Source organism: Cololabis saira, chromosome 15 (genome assembly GCF_033807715.1).
Source record: "Cololabis saira isolate AMF1-May2022 chromosome 15, fColSai1.1, whole genome shotgun sequence".
Lineage (NCBI taxonomy): Eukaryota > Metazoa > Chordata > Actinopteri > Beloniformes > Belonidae > Cololabis > Cololabis saira.
In genome coordinates, this window is record NC_084601.1 from 45,184,143 (window position 1) to 45,199,514 (window position 15,372).

At 43.4% G+C, this 15,372-nt stretch overlaps 1 protein-coding gene across 2 annotated transcripts in view; it reads left to right on the plus strand.

Moving 5' to 3' along the window:
- Positions 1-971: 971 nt before the first annotated feature.
- Positions 972-15,372, plus strand: part of LOC133460986 (cleavage and polyadenylation specificity factor subunit 1-like) — an 81,533-nt gene continuing 67,132 nt past the window's right edge. For both annotated transcript variants that reach the window (XM_061741713.1, XM_061741714.1), the window contains exons 1-9: positions 972-1,116; positions 4,134-4,292; positions 6,001-6,028; positions 6,103-6,236; positions 9,308-9,388; positions 10,511-10,662; positions 11,830-11,976; positions 12,672-12,811; positions 14,051-14,161. In XM_061741713.1, coding sequence (XP_061597697.1) covers positions 4,149-4,292; positions 6,001-6,028; positions 6,103-6,236; positions 9,308-9,388; positions 10,511-10,662; positions 11,830-11,976; positions 12,672-12,811; positions 14,051-14,161 — 937 coding nt within the window. In that variant the 5' untranslated portion in view covers positions 972-1,116; positions 4,134-4,148. The remainder of the gene's footprint in view (positions 1,117-4,133; positions 4,293-6,000; positions 6,029-6,102; positions 6,237-9,307; positions 9,389-10,510; positions 10,663-11,829; positions 11,977-12,671; positions 12,812-14,050; positions 14,162-15,372) is intronic.

A 15,372-nucleotide genomic window follows, 5' to 3' on the forward strand; every position in this document is an offset into this window, starting at 1 on the left:
CACTTTATTCTCATAATATTACGACTTTATTTTCATAATATTACAACTTTATTCTCGTAATATACCGACTTTATTCTCGTAATATTATGACTTTATTCTCATAATATTATAACTTAATTATCTTATTATTACGACTTTATTCTCATAAATTACGACTTTATTCTCATAATATTACGACTTTATTCTCATAATATTACGACTTTATTCTCATAATATTACGACTTTATTTTCATAATATTACGACTTTATTCTCATAATATTACGACTTTATTCTCGTAATATTACGACTTTATTCTCATAATATTACGACTTTATTCTCATAATATTACGACTTTATTCTCATAATATTACGACTTTATTTTCATAATATTACGACTTTATTCTTGTAATATTACGACTTTATTCTCGTAATATTACGACTTTATTCTCATAATATTACGACTTAATTCTCTTATTATTACGACTTTATTCTCATATTATTACGACTGTATTCTTGTAATATTACGACTTTATTCTCATAAATTAGGACTTTATTCTTGTAATATTACGACTTTATTCTCATAAATTAGGACTTTATTCTCGTAATATTACGACTTTATTCTCATAATATTACGACTTTATTCTCATAATATTACGACTTTATTCTCGTAATATTACGACTTTATCCTCATAATATTATGAGATATTATTATTATTATTATTATTATTATTATTATTATTATTATTATTATATTATTATGATTATGATTATGATTATTATTATTATTATTATTATTATTATTATTATTATTATTATTATTATTATTATTATTATTATTATTATTGTCTTATTTGGCCCTAATACTCGTCGTAATTATCTTGTATTTTACAGTTTTCCTCGTAACCGGCCATGTTCCAGCTCCGCCGGCAGGGGGCGGTGTCCGCCCACAGCTCGGGGCGTCTACCGCTAATAACAGCGTAGAAGAAGAGCGGGCGGAAGTACAGCGGCTAACAGGCTAACGGCTGCTAGAGATTCAAATGAAAAGATGAGCAGCTTCAAGATCTGATTATTGATCTGGTTATTGATCTGATCCGCGGGGGAGCAGACAGGAATAATCGATATTCATCCCGGGAAAAGTACGTTGACTGTTTTAAATGTTTTAATTCATCATTTCTCCTGAAAACAGTGGTTTGTTGCATTGATGCTAACGGAGCTAACTGCTACAAATAACGGATCAATACTGCAGATAAAAGATCAAACTTCTGTCCTAAGTTTGTGTTTTACTTCTGTTCATTAGTCCTGGTGATATTTAAGTGAGTTTATCGGGATTTAAACCCGTTTTTAGGGAAAACTTGTGAAAAAACTGCAAAGTTTAGTTTTTTTTGCAGTTTGCAAGTCCTCGTGCACGCGCACACGTGCTCGTGCACGCCGGTACCGGACCGGGACCAGGACCGGGACCAGGACCGGGTCCAGTACCTGGTCTGGTCTGGTCTGGGGGGGGCAGGTGGAGGATGAAACCACCACTAACCTGACCCACGTGGTCTGGTGAACCTGCAGAGAATCGAGCAGGTTCCATGGCTGAAAAGCTCAGATAAAATTTCAGCAGAACATCTTAAATATGCGAGCCGAAGAGCAGCACTTCTTTGAGCCATCTGTTTTACTAGTTTTATGACCCATGGAGTCCTACCAGACTCTGTTGTCTGTAACTCTGGTCTGTCATAAAGAATAAAGCGGGCCGGCTGCAGCATGGACAGCTACCCACCGACTGCTTTAGCCGGTGTGCTGTCCAAAGTCTTTCCTGGTGTTCTGATGAAGTTAAAATGAATCTCTTCACAGCAAACTGTACATAGACACATATACATGTATATATGTCTATGATACTGTACCCCACTCTACACTGCCCCCTTGTGGGTGAAGCTAAAAAAGGCAAGCGTCCTCAAACTGCAGGTTGCCTATAAGATAAGATATTCCTTTATTATTCCTTTATTATAATGATTGCCTCCGTATTTTGATGGGAACCCAGGTGGTTAGTGCGAGGGAGTTATTCTGTCAAATGCGTATAAACACTTTTCATGCTCTGTTGAGAAATATTGATGTATAGATTAATTTGTCGACTGAATGACACACAAAACTCTGTTTTAAAGCTGTTGACCAATCCTGATCAATCTATCTATCTATCCATCCATCCATCCATCATTATCCAATTTCATTGATGTGTTTGAAAATTGAAATTGGGAATTAAAACAGTTAGTGGAAAACTCTTTTCTCTATTCCCTATTGGTTTCCAATGGGGGGGCAGTATGTTAGAGTTCAGTACATGTTATTGATTGGTTTCCAGTAGGGCTGGGCGATATATCGAGATTTTAATATATATCGATATATTTTCAAACGCGATATGGTACGAGACAATATCGTTTATATCGATTTAAATTTTTTTTTTTTTAATGATTTTGATATAGCTTATTTTGTGACAAATTGACTTGAATGTTTTATTTGAGATTGTCACAAATGTTTTGTTATTTGCACAACTGTCAACCTCAGTGGAAAAGTCTGCCTGTTACTGTCTACATTGTATTAATTACAGTGTATTTTAATTTAATTGTTATGCAGGAAAGGGATATTTGTTTTATTTTATTCAAGAAGCATTTTTATTCTATATATGCAGGCAGTTTATTTTTATTTCATGTGTTTTATACATGTTGATATTGTGCAGACCTCTGTTAATAAAGGAACCTGTGTGACATTTGGCACGAGGCTTTGTATTAAAACTGACTGTTTTTTTAAGGGTTTGATCAGAAAAACATGAAACTAACAGAGATGCTAACAGAGATGCTAACAGAGATGCTAACAGAGATGCTAACGGAGATGCTAACAGATATGCTAACAGAGATGCTAACAGAGATGCTAACAGAGATGCTAACAGAGATGCTATGCTATAATGCTTTGGGGGAAACCCCAATTAAGGCACAGAAAAAATATTGATATATATCGAGTATCAACATTTAGCTAGAAAATATGGAGATATGACTTTTGGTCCATATCACCCAGCCCTAGTTTCCAGTATGTTAGAGTTCAGTACATGTTATTGATTATTGATTGGTTTCCAGTATGTTAGAGTTCAGTACATGTTATTGATTATTGATTGGTTTCCAGTATGTTAAAGTTCAGTACATGTTATTGATTATTGATTGGTTTCCAGTATGTTAGAGTTCAGTACATGTTATTGATTATTGATTGGTTTCCAGTATGTTAAAGTTCAGTACATGTTATTGATTATTGATTGGTTTCCAGTATGTTAGAGTTCAGTACATGTTATTGATTATTGATTGGTTTCCAGTATGTTAGAGTTCAGTACATGTTATTGATTATTGATTGGTTTCCAGTGTGTTAGAGTTCAGTACATGTTATTGATTATTGATTGGTTTCCAGTATGTTAGAGTTCAGTACATGTTATTGATTATTGATTGGTTTCCAGTATGTTAGAGTTCAGTACATGTTATTGATTATTGATTGGTTTCCAGTATGTTAGAGTTCAGTACATGTTATTGATTATTGATTGGTTTCCAGTGTGTTAGAGTTCAGTACATGTTATTGATTATTGATTGGTTTCCAGTATGTTAGAGTTCAGTCCATGTTATTGATTATTGATTGGTTTCCAGTATGTTAGAGTTCAGTACATGTTATTGATTATTGATTAGGGGGCAGTATGTTAGAGTTCAGTACATGGTATTGATTATTGATTGGACGCTGCAGCTGAACGGACTGTCACAAAATCACTGCAGTTTCATGACGGAGTGAAGACAGATTACAGATTAAACTCATGTTTCACTCCCAGGTTTATATTTGATTTATTTTCTGTTTCAACAATTAAATATCTAAAAATGTTAACTTTCAATCTGATCAACAAAAGAACCAGAAACAACTTTCTTCATTTATTACTGCACATGTGCAGTATTCTTATATCCCCCATTTGTTAATCCTTGTTTTCAGTTTCCTTGGAAACCAATAGGTTCGTGCACCGGCAGGCCCACACTAATGTGATTATTGATCATTCATGTGATTATTGATCAGTTTCCAGGCTCCAGCATGTACGCCGTGCACCGTCAGGCCCACACTAATGTGATTATTGATCATTAATGTGATTATTGATCAGTTTCCAGGCTCCAGGATGTACGCCGTGCACCGGCAGGCCCACACTCCCACCACCGTGGAGTTCTCCGTCTACTGCAACTTCATCTCCAGCAAGGAGAAGAACCTGGTGGTGGCCGGGACGTCGCAGCTCTGCGTCTACAGGATCATCCACGATGTGGAGGTGACGATACCGGCTTTAGCTTAGCTGTAGCTAACGATCTGGACTCTGAAACGTCTTAGCTTAGCTGTAGCTAACGATCTGGGGCCTCATTTATAAAGCTTGCGTGCTACAAAACAGGGCTTGAAAGATGCGCAAACCACCTTCTATGCAAAGGTTGGGATTTAAAAAGAAAAAAACTAACCGAAAAATGTGCGTATCCCTACGGCAACCCTGACCCTCCCGTAGGAACAGTCTGAAGATCTGGGGAACTGGCGACGCAGGCGGTGAGGTGGTGAAATGAAGCCAGATTCATGTCATACTCTTAATGTCATCACATATCAGACTTTTGGAGTTTTACGCGTGTGTTTGTGTTTGCATGAGACGCTGCAGGGAAGCATGAAGGAAAAAACAGCCCGACGACGCACCAGGCGTCCGCGGGGTCCTAGCGCCAGCCATGTATGAGCGCGAAAGCGGACCATAAATCAGCCTTTACCGTCGCTGACACCGGTCCAACTGGTGACCCAGTAAAAAACAACGCATTTAAACATCTGGCTGGGATCCTGAGTGGCTTAATAACCATAAATACAGCCCTTGGTTGTACCACACTCCCCATGGTACATTTCCAATTTGTTGTTTAGCTTACATTTTTGTTCTGATTGAGCTTCTTTTTTTGGTAAGCAATAATGATGAAAATAACACAGACAATAGATTGTCTTTCCACTAGAACCACTAAAGGTTCATTTTTCACCCAGTCAAATGCATGTAACTCTGTTATAACCAAACGGGTAAAACAAATCTACAATGTTTAAATGATTTCTAACTGATATAATCTCAATTGTGAATAGATGTTTTGTGGCATATGCCGTCAGCACAAGCAGCCGTTAAAAGAGGACCAGAGGGTTTTCATAGAGATCCCTCTGAAATATCTAGAAAAGATGCTCAATGCTCATATGGGTCAGACCTTTCAGGCCCAGGACACTTTGGTTAAAGGTTAGATTAAATCTTATAATTTCATTGAAGTGATATCATTCAGCAATATAGGCCTACAATGATTTTTAATGTAAAACTTTGTTATATTGCTACATGTCCAATATGCCGTCCCGCGTTCCTCGTCTGTTTAGGATTTTTTCGGTGGTACCACCGGGCCTGAAAAAAATTCTAGGGGAAACACTGAGGCTCATTCATATGCAAATACAGTCATGAACTACTTTGCATTGCCCATTTATGGTAGTAAGTGGGCGTGTAGAGGGCGGGATATGAGGAGAATTCACCTTCAACCTTCCAGCTGGACTGTGATTTATAAAGAGAACGTTGAGTGCACACGGTTTTATAAATCCAGATTTTTTTTTTGTGTGCATACTATTTTCGGCTTTTGGGCGCACGTGCACTTTTAGTTTGAATACTACACACTCTTTTATAAATGAGGCCCCAGGACTCTGAAACGTCTTAGTTTAGCTGTAGCTAACGATCTGGACTCTCCGGAAATTTTGGGAAAAAAGTTGAATAAAAAGTTGAAATTTTGAGGAAAAAGTCGAAATTTTGAGAAAAAGTCAAAATTTGAGAAAAAAGTCGAAATTTTGAGAAAAAAGTCAGAATTTTGAGAAAAAAGTCGAAATGTCGAAAAAAATTCCAAACTTTGAGAAAAAAGTCACAATTGTGAGAAAAAAGTGGAAAGTGGAAACGTGGCCTTAGTTTAGCTGTAGCTAACAATCTTGTGTCTCCGTTTCAGAGCTCGTCTAAAGCTGACAAGTCCTCAGGTACGTTAAGGTCCAGGTAAGTTAATTATTGATCACCGCGGAGCGTTAGCTCCAACGTAGCTCCTCTGTTTCAGATGCTAAGACCCGGAAGGAGAAGCTGGAGCTGGTGGCGTCTTTCTCCCTGTTCGGGAACGTCATGTCCATGGCTAGTGTCCAGCTGGTGGGGGCTAGCAGAGACGCCCTGCTGCTCAGCTTCATCGACGCTAAGGTGGGTGCTAACGACGCTAAGGTGGGTGCTAACCATGCTAAGGTGGGTGCTAACCATGCTAAGGTGGGTGCTAACGATGCTGAGGTGGGTGCTAACGATGCTAAGGTGGGTGCTAACGATGCTGAGGTGGGTGCTAAGGATGCTAAGGTGGGTGCTAACGATGCTAAGGTGGGTGCTAACGATGCTGAGGTGGGTGCTAACGACGCTAAGGTGGGTGCTAACGACGCTAAGGTGGGTGCTAACGATGCTAAGGTGGGTGCTAACCATGCTAAGGTGGGTGCTAACCATGCTAAGGTGGGTGCTAACAATGCTAATGTGGGTGCTAACAATGCTAATGTGGGTGCTAACAATGCTAAGGTGGGTGCTAACAATGCTAAGGTGGGTGCTAACGACGATAAGGTGGGTGCTAACGACGCTAATGTGGGTGCTAACGACGCTAATGTGGGTGCTAATGACGCTAATGTGGGTGCTAACGACGCTAAGGTGGGTGTTAACGATGCTAAGGTGGGTGCTAACGATGCTAAGGTGGGTGCTAACCACCGTGCTAACCGGGCCTTCAACCGGCTCAAGCAAACACTTTTTACAAGCAACATATTTTGTATTTTAGGGGTTCTACGATTAAAAATATGAAAATGTTCATGTTTAAGCATTATTTTATTAAAATATAAATATAAATACAATTAAAGCTGCAAGCAGCGATCAACGGGCCCTCGCACGTGCAATTTTCACCAATAAAAGTCCAGGACTCTAAACTGAGTCCGATGAACCACCAGGACTCTTTATGTCAAACCTTTCAAAAGTTATGGCAGAAAGTAGGAACTATCAAATATGAACCAATCAGATGAAGGGGGTCGCGCTTTTTGGTGTCTATCGTCGCCACGGTAACACTTTTGAAAGAGAAAAGTAAAGTGTGTTGTCGGAGGATGGAGACGCACATTTTGATGTATAACACACCTGGGTGCACGTTACGGTTCGGGCCATATTAACTGCCGAAGGAATGGCATAAATTACACCAAAATTACACAATTAATTCAAAATGACCGACATCCTGTTGGGTTTGGGCCATGGCTCCAAGAGACTTTTCTTTAAGTTGTGACATGATACAGGTGTGTAGCGATTTTTGTGCATGTACGTCAAACCGTATTGTGGGGCTTGAGGAACAAAGTTTTCTAGGGGGCGCTGTTGAGCCGTTAGGCCACGCCCATTAATGCAAACCATAAAATATCAAATTTATCACCAGGCCTGGCTTGGTGATAAATTTGGTGACTTTTGGGGCACGTTTAGGGGAAAAAAGACCCTCCTTTCGTTGGAAAAACGAGGATAAAAACAAAAACAATTCCTACAGATACAATAGGAACTTTGCACTGTCAGTGCTCGGGCCCTAATTACCGTATTTCTGCAACCATTAGGCGCATATAAACGTCTTATTGTTTTTCAAAAATGTGCCGCGCGCCCAATGACACAACGCGCCCATTGTATTATTTAAAGGCTGATTTATGGATCCGCGTCACACCGACACAGACCCTACGCCGTAGGGCTGCGTCGACTTAACGCAGATCCGTAAGGCGGACGTAGCAGGGACTAGGAATGGTTGATATTTTACCGTTCACGATAAACCGTCAAAAAAATTCCCCACGGTAAGAATGTGTATCTCACGGTAAAAATGATAAATTGAAGAAAGAAAGAAAGAAAGAAAGAAAGAAAGAAAGAAAGAAAGAAAGAAAGAAAGAAAGAAAGAAAGAAAGAAAGAAAGAAAGAAAGAAAGAAAGAAAGAAAGAAAGGAATACATTTTCACGTTGATTACACTTTTTGTATTGGTATTTTTTTTATCGTTATTTTTATCGTTATCAGGATAAATGCCAGAAATGGTCGTGATACATTTTTTTGTCCGTACCGCCCATCCCTATTAAGGACCACCATGAGAAATTAAAAGGGGGAAGGGGCGTGTGAATCACCCGTGATTGCCCGGCGGCGGCTCCGTGGCGACACCTGGAGCTCCGTGGCGACACCTGGAGCTCCGTGGTGACACCTGGAGCTCCGTGGTGACACCTGGAGCGGACGGGGAGACTCGGCCTCGCTACCGAGGAGACGCGGCATCCGGGGGAGCTGCCCCGCAGAGGCTGCAGGAGGCCGGAGGAACCGCTGACCGTCAGCTGCCGCTCCTTCATTTACTGTTGAAGGATTGTAGATTGTGGGCTGACGTGTCTGCTGGGCTGGACTGTTGTTGTTCAGGCTTTTACAAAAGCGGCATAATTTCCGAGGGGCCGCACAGCAGGAAAGTGACTCGGCTGCTCAGCGGCCAGAGAGCTGCTCGCTCCTGTCGCAGCGCAGCAGTTCTCCCGGTCTCAGCGCGATCAGGCTCGGATGAATGCAGGAACGGAGGATGGAGATTTCGATGGGTTTGATTAATGTAATAACTTAAAGGAGCTTTAGGCAGGATAGAGGCAGGATTTATGAAAAAAATCCGTATATGTTTTAAGTTTTCTAGTAATAATGTCAGATGAAGCGTTCCAAACCCAAAAGAATGTTTCCTCTAGTGTATCTCTCCGTTGCCTTGAACAGGCTGTTGCTGCAAAATGTGCTGCAATTCAGTCCTGAATTTCCCGCGCTGTCCTGCAGATGTGACGTCACATGACGCTGCATGCAGGTTCTCCCCGTTCTCCCGTGCCGGCTTCACTGTTGGCTGCAGTACCCCCAACGGCCGTCGTGGTGAAGGGTGGCGCTAGAGAGTCTCATTTCTTAGAAGGAGCCTCAAGCTCCTTTAAAATAAGTACAATCATACTATGTTTTGCTCCCGCTTTATTTTTTATTTATTATTTTTTCGCTCTATTTGTGTGTTGTAAGGCGGCGCTCCGTGTGTGTAGACGGCGCCTTTTCGGTCGGTGCGCCGTCTGTGTGTTTTAGATCCAAAAATGACACAAAAACTGAGGGTGCGCCTCCACATGGCGCCGAATGGTTGTGAAAATACAGAACAAAACCTGACTGACCCGTTTCTCCCCAGCTGTCGGTGGTGGAGTACGACCCCTGGTTCTGGTTCTGGTTCTGGTTCTAACTGACCCGTTTCTCCCCAGCTGTCGGTGGTGGAGTACGACCCCGGGACCCACGACCTGAAGACGCTGTCGCTGCACTACTTTGAGGAGCCGGAGCTGCGGGTGAGTAGAGAACTGGAACCGGTTTAACCCGGTTTAGACTAGTGATGCACCGATTGTTCGGTAACCGAAATTGTTCGGCCGAAAATGGCAAAAAAACACTTTCATGTTCGGTGGAATAAGTGGGAAATAAACCGAACAATTAATAACGTTGTAAAATAAGGAAATAGACTGGCCGCTCCGTAACTGTTGAACCACAAACATAAATCGTTGGCCAACCAAAAAGTAACCACATAAGAATTTTACCAACATTCACCAGGAGGTGGAACCAAAACAACAGAATGCTGGAAATTAAAACATGTTCAGTTTTTATGTTCAATAAATATTTTCTACCTTGTAATTTTGTAAAAGATTTTTTTCTTTTAAAAGCCTAAATCTAATTTATTTGATTTATGCAATGGTGAAAAAAGTCGAAATGTTAAGAAAAAATGTTGAAATGTCGAGAAAAAGTTGAAATGTCGAGAAAAAGTTGAAATGTCCAGCAAATTTTTTGAAAAAAGTAAAAATGTCGAGAAAAAAGTCAAAATTTTGTGAAAAAAAAGTCAAAATGTTGAGAAAAAAGTCAAAATTTTGTGAAAAAAAAGTCAAAATGTCGAGAAAAAAGTCAAAATTTTGTGAAAAAAAAGTCGAAATTTCGAGAAAAAGTCAAAATTTTGTGAGAAAAGTCGATATGTTGTGAAAAAAGTCGAAATGTTGTGAAAAAAGTCAAAAAGTATTTTACCAACATTCACCAGCAGGTGGAACCAAAACAACAGAATGCTGGAAATTAAAAAATGTTCAGTTTTTTATGTTCAATAAATATTTTCTACCTTGTAATTTTGTAAAAGATTTTTTTCTTTGAAAAGCCTAAATCAAATTTATTTGATTTATGCAATGGTGAAAAAATAGGCAAAATAAATGAAAAACTGCTGAAGAACCATGTTCCGTATTCGGCCAAGTCTTTATTATTATTTTTGGTTTCGGTTTCGGCCACAAATTTTCATTTCGGTGCATCACTAGTTTAGACCCGGACCGGGTCCAGGTCCAGGTCCTGGTCCCGTCCCTCTGATCCCGTCCCTCTGATCCCGTCCCTCTGATCCCGTCCCTCTGATCCCGTCCCTCTGATCCCGTCCCTCTCGTCTCCAGGACGGCTTCGTCCAGAACGTCCACATCCCCATCGTCCGGGTGGACCCGGAGAACCGCTGCGCCGTCATGCTGGTGTACGGAACCAACCTGGTGGTGCTGCCCTTCAGGAAGGACACGCTGACCGACGAGACGGAGGCCGGGGTCGGGGAGGGGTGAGTCCTGGTCCTGGGGGGGTGAGTCCTGGTCCTGGGGGGGTGAGTCCTGGTCCTGGGGGGACCTGGGGGGACCTGGGGGGTCCAGGGGGTACAAAAGAGAAAAAAGAGAAGAGAAGGGGCCAGCACAAGAAACTACAGGAGCGACTCTAACACACTAGAGTTTACACTACCTAGAGATTTACCAACACCAGCTAGAGGTTTACTAAACACTAACTATAGGCTTTACTAAACAGAAAGGTTTTAAGTTTAGTTTTAAAGGTGGAGGTGGTGTCAGCCTCCTTAACCCAGATTGGAAGTTGGTTCCATAGTAATGGTGCCTGATAGCATGCGTTTTTTCATACGTTTCTTTCGTACGTTTTTTCGTACGTTTTTTTTTCGTAAATTTTTTCGTATGTTTTTTTCGTACGTTTTTTCGTAAATTTTTTCGTGCGTTTTTTCGTACGTTTTTTCGTACGTTTTTTGTACGTTTTTTTTGTACGTTTGTACGTTTTTTTTCATACGTTTTTTCGTTTTTTTTTCGTACGTTTTTTCGTACGTTTTTTCATGCGTTTTTTCGTACGTTTTTTCGTACGTTTTTTCGTACGTTTTGGATCATGTCGGTCCCCCCTGCAGCATAGGCCTATAGCAGCATATCTACCACCAAGCTATATTTGAGACTAACTATTATAGTCTTGTTCTATAGCTGCAACTATGACTACTGACTCTTAACACACTAGAGTTTACACTACCTAGAGATTTACCAACACCAGCTAGAGGTTTACTAAACACTAACTATAGGCTTTACTAAACAGAAAGGTTTTAAGTTTAGTTTTAAAGGTGGAGGTGGTGTCAGCCTCCTTAACCCAGATTGGAAGTTGGTTCCATAGTAATGGTGCCTGATAGCAGAACGCCCGCCCTCCAAATCTACATTTAGATACTCTAGGAACTACGAGTAAACCTGCACTCTGAGAGCGGAGAGCTCTGCCAGGAACATAAGGCTCTATCAGGTCTTGGAGAGACCAGGAGCTTAGCCGCATGAACCAGAGCTCGTGGACGATTCTGACCAAACTAGTCGCCATCTGAGAAAGAAAATAAGTTGATAGTTGATATAAATGTTTCTGTCAGAGGAGCTACGCTAACACCGCTCTTCCTGTTCTTCTTCTTCTCCTCCTCCTCCTCCTCCAGGCCCAAGTCCAGCTTCCTGCCCAGCTACATCATCGACGTGCGAGAGCTGGACGAGAAGCTGCTGAACATCGTCGACATGAAGTTCCTGCACGGCTACTACGAGCCCACGCTGCTCATCCTGTTTGAGCCCAACCAGACCTGGCCCGGGTGAGTTAGGGCCCAGTTAGGGCCCAACCAGACCTGGCCCGGGTGAGTTAGGGCCCAGTTAGGGCCCAACCAGACCTGGCCCGGGTGAGTTAGTTCCTGTTAGGGCCCAACCAGACCTGGCCCGGGTGAGTTAGGGCCCAGTTAGGGCCCAACCAGACCTGGCCCGGGTGAGTTAGGGCCCAACCAGACCTGGCCCGGGTGAGTTAGGGCCCAGTTAGGGCCCAACCAGACCTGGCCCGGGTGAGCTAGGGCCCAGTTAGGGCCCAACCAGACCTGGCCCGGGTGAGTTAGTTCGCAGGCAGGTGGAAGCATTTGGATACTCTAGGAACTACGAGTAAACCTGCACTCTGAGAAAATTGTTCTCCTTCCCTAGGAGAGTAGCGGTGCGCCAGGACACCTGCAGCATCGTTGCATCTCCCTCCCTAGTTCAGTTCCTGTTAGGGCTGGTTCCTGGTACTAGTACCTAGGTACTAGTTCCTGGTACTATGGTACTATTACTAGTTCCTGGTACTATGGTACTAGTACTAGTTCTTCTTCTCCCCTACAGGAGAGTAGCGGTGCGCCAGGACACCTGCAGCATTGTTGCATCTCCCTCCTTAGTTCATTTCCTGTTAGGGTTGGTTCCTGGTACTATTACCTAGGTACTAGTACTAGTTCCTGGTACTATGGTACTAGTTCTTCTTCTCTCCCTACAGACGTGTAGCGGTGCGCCAGGACACCTGCAGCATCGTTGCCATCTCCCTCAACATCATGCAGAAGGTTCATCCAGTCATCTGGTCTCTCAGCAACCTGCCCTTCGACTGCACCGGAGTCATGGCTGTTCCCAAGCCCATAGGTGAGACCTGGGGTGGGCCCTAAATCGGGGGGGTGGTTATCAGTAAGTGTGTGTAAGCGGTAAGTCTGTGAAAACTTCGTACAGAGCTGCTCCTTAGCCATTGCCCTTGATGTTATCAGACGGCTCGGTACAGTTCTGAAACAGGTCCACAGATGTTCCTGAGAGGGGAGGGCTAGTGGGGGCAGAGCCCCTTGTTTACATTCCACCAGGGAGATTGTGACTGGAGCAGCGGGCCAAGCTGCTCTGTCAAGGCCAGATTATAGAATCAACAATTATTTTGAAAACAGACAGACTCAGTAATTTTCCGTCTGCCTTCAGTCTCTGGTTCATCAATGGCGACTCCAAACAGATGAATTTGTGATCACTTCCCGCCAAGCCGAGCTTCCAACTTCTCCAAGGTCTTATCCATCTTGCCAATGAGCTCAAAGACGCCGCCAGCCTGAGATTCTGTTCAAGAATCACATCCAGCTCGCGGTTTAGCTCCCCCAACGTTAAAGTCTGAGCGTTGGTCCAGAGCTTTTCCCTTCAGCCACGTCCGGCAGCTCTGAAAGAGCCAGAACAGCTGTCGACGATTTACGCGTTTGTCGATAGGCCAGGAAAATCCCCACTCCAATTAGGAGAAATCCTGCTATCATAAATCCAATTATGAAGCATCTTCAACGTCCTCGACAGACAGGATCACCAAACACAACGGTTTCCAATGTTTCCAGGAATCCATAATGTATGCGGCAAAAAATGTCCCATGGGGGCAGGAGGGCTCCCTTACCCCCTGACTTCTGATTGTGCTGAGAGACCAGTTAATCAATTCCATGATTGTAGAGTTTGGGAGGAGTGAAAAGAAGAGACTCTGAAGACGAGACAAACAAAAGCAGCAGCAGGGCAGAAAGATGAGGGAGAGGAGAAGAACAAGCGTCCGTCTTCGCCGAGAGCCGGAAGAATTCTGATTCTGATTTATCTACGAGACGTCCCTCATTCAGAGCCTTAATGGCGTTGTTGGGAATGCATGAGTTTTTAAATATGTTCCGGTTAGCCTTTGGTCCATGGTACCGTCTACTTGAGGGAAGTATTTAAACATTTAAACTCTGCAGAGGCTGAGTAGATCATTTACTATCCTAGCAGCTTTTTTCCCAATCACTTCCTTTTATAAATACCACTTAAGTTTCCCTGTGTCTTCCCTATTATTTTTGAGGCTAGATTCATTATTGTTTGTAGGTTCTAACCTCATTATCTCTGTTCCAGGAGGGGTGGTGGTGTTTGCGGTGAACTCCCTGCTGTACCTGAACCAGAGTGTTCCTCCCTACGGAGTCTCCCTGAACTCCCAGACCAACGGGACCACGGCCTTCCCTCTACGTAAGAACCAGAACCCTGACCTTTAACCCCGCCCCCTACCTGAGCCCTAACCTCAACCCCTAATCTGAACCCCCAACCCAGACCAGCGGGACCACGGCCTTCCCTCTACGTAAGAACCAGAACCCTTTACCCTAGCCCCACCCCCTACCTGAGCCCTAACCTCAACCCCTAACCTGAACCCCCAACCCAGACCAACGGGACCACGGCCTTCCCTCTACGTAAGAACCTGAACCCTGACCTTTAACCTTTAACCCCTAACCGAGACCAACAGGACCACGGCCTTCCCTCTACGTAAGAACCAGAACCCTGACCTTTAACCTCTAACCCAGACCAGCGGGACCACAGCCTTCCCTCTACGTAAGAACCTGAACCCTGACCTTTAACCTCTAACCCTAACCTGAACCCAGTTGCCGCGACGCCGTCGTGAACCTCTGTCTCTAACCCCGCCCATCTACCTGGACCTTCTACCTGAATCCTGACCTGTCTCTAACCCTAACCCTGGATTAAGGTTCTGTGTTACGCCGTTGCCGCGACGCCGTTGCCGCGACGCCGTTGCCGCGACGCCGTTGCCGCGACGCCGTCGTGAACCTTTGTTCTTCTCCATCTCTCCATTTCTCTGCGGTGCTAAACCCCCCAGAGCGCTAGCAGATACTTTGTTTAGCTTCCGGCTTTTCCGGTCACAGTGAATCAAAGAGATAAGGACAACTATTGTGCAAAAACGAAGAAAAGAGCGCTGAAAGTTCACGACTGCTTCACGAACCGGAACCGGAAATGCGTTGCTACCAAGCGAACCAATCACAGCTCTCGGTCTGCATTGGGTCTGCGTTGGGTCTGCGTCGCCTCTTCGCGTACTTACAATTTGTGGGAGGTGCTAGCACCCTACGGCGTGGCCCTCGCCGTATGGTGCGTGTCTCCACGTGCACCCTACGGCGAGGGCTTGTCAGGTCTAAATCAACATTAAATACGTTCGTAACGAGGAAAGACAACAGAGACTGCCTTGGAATGGTTTTTTCTCCAACCCTCCTAGTGAGCGATCACTATGGCCAAGACACATACAAGCTTAAAACACTTCACAGTAAACAAAATGAAACAGTCTACAATTCAGTGTCATCATAAACATCCTTGTCATCAGTTAGAGTTCCTTGGAGTTGTCGGTAATAGACTTCAGAAGAGGTCAGCCAGGACCTAATTCGGCTATAGCTTTGGTAACA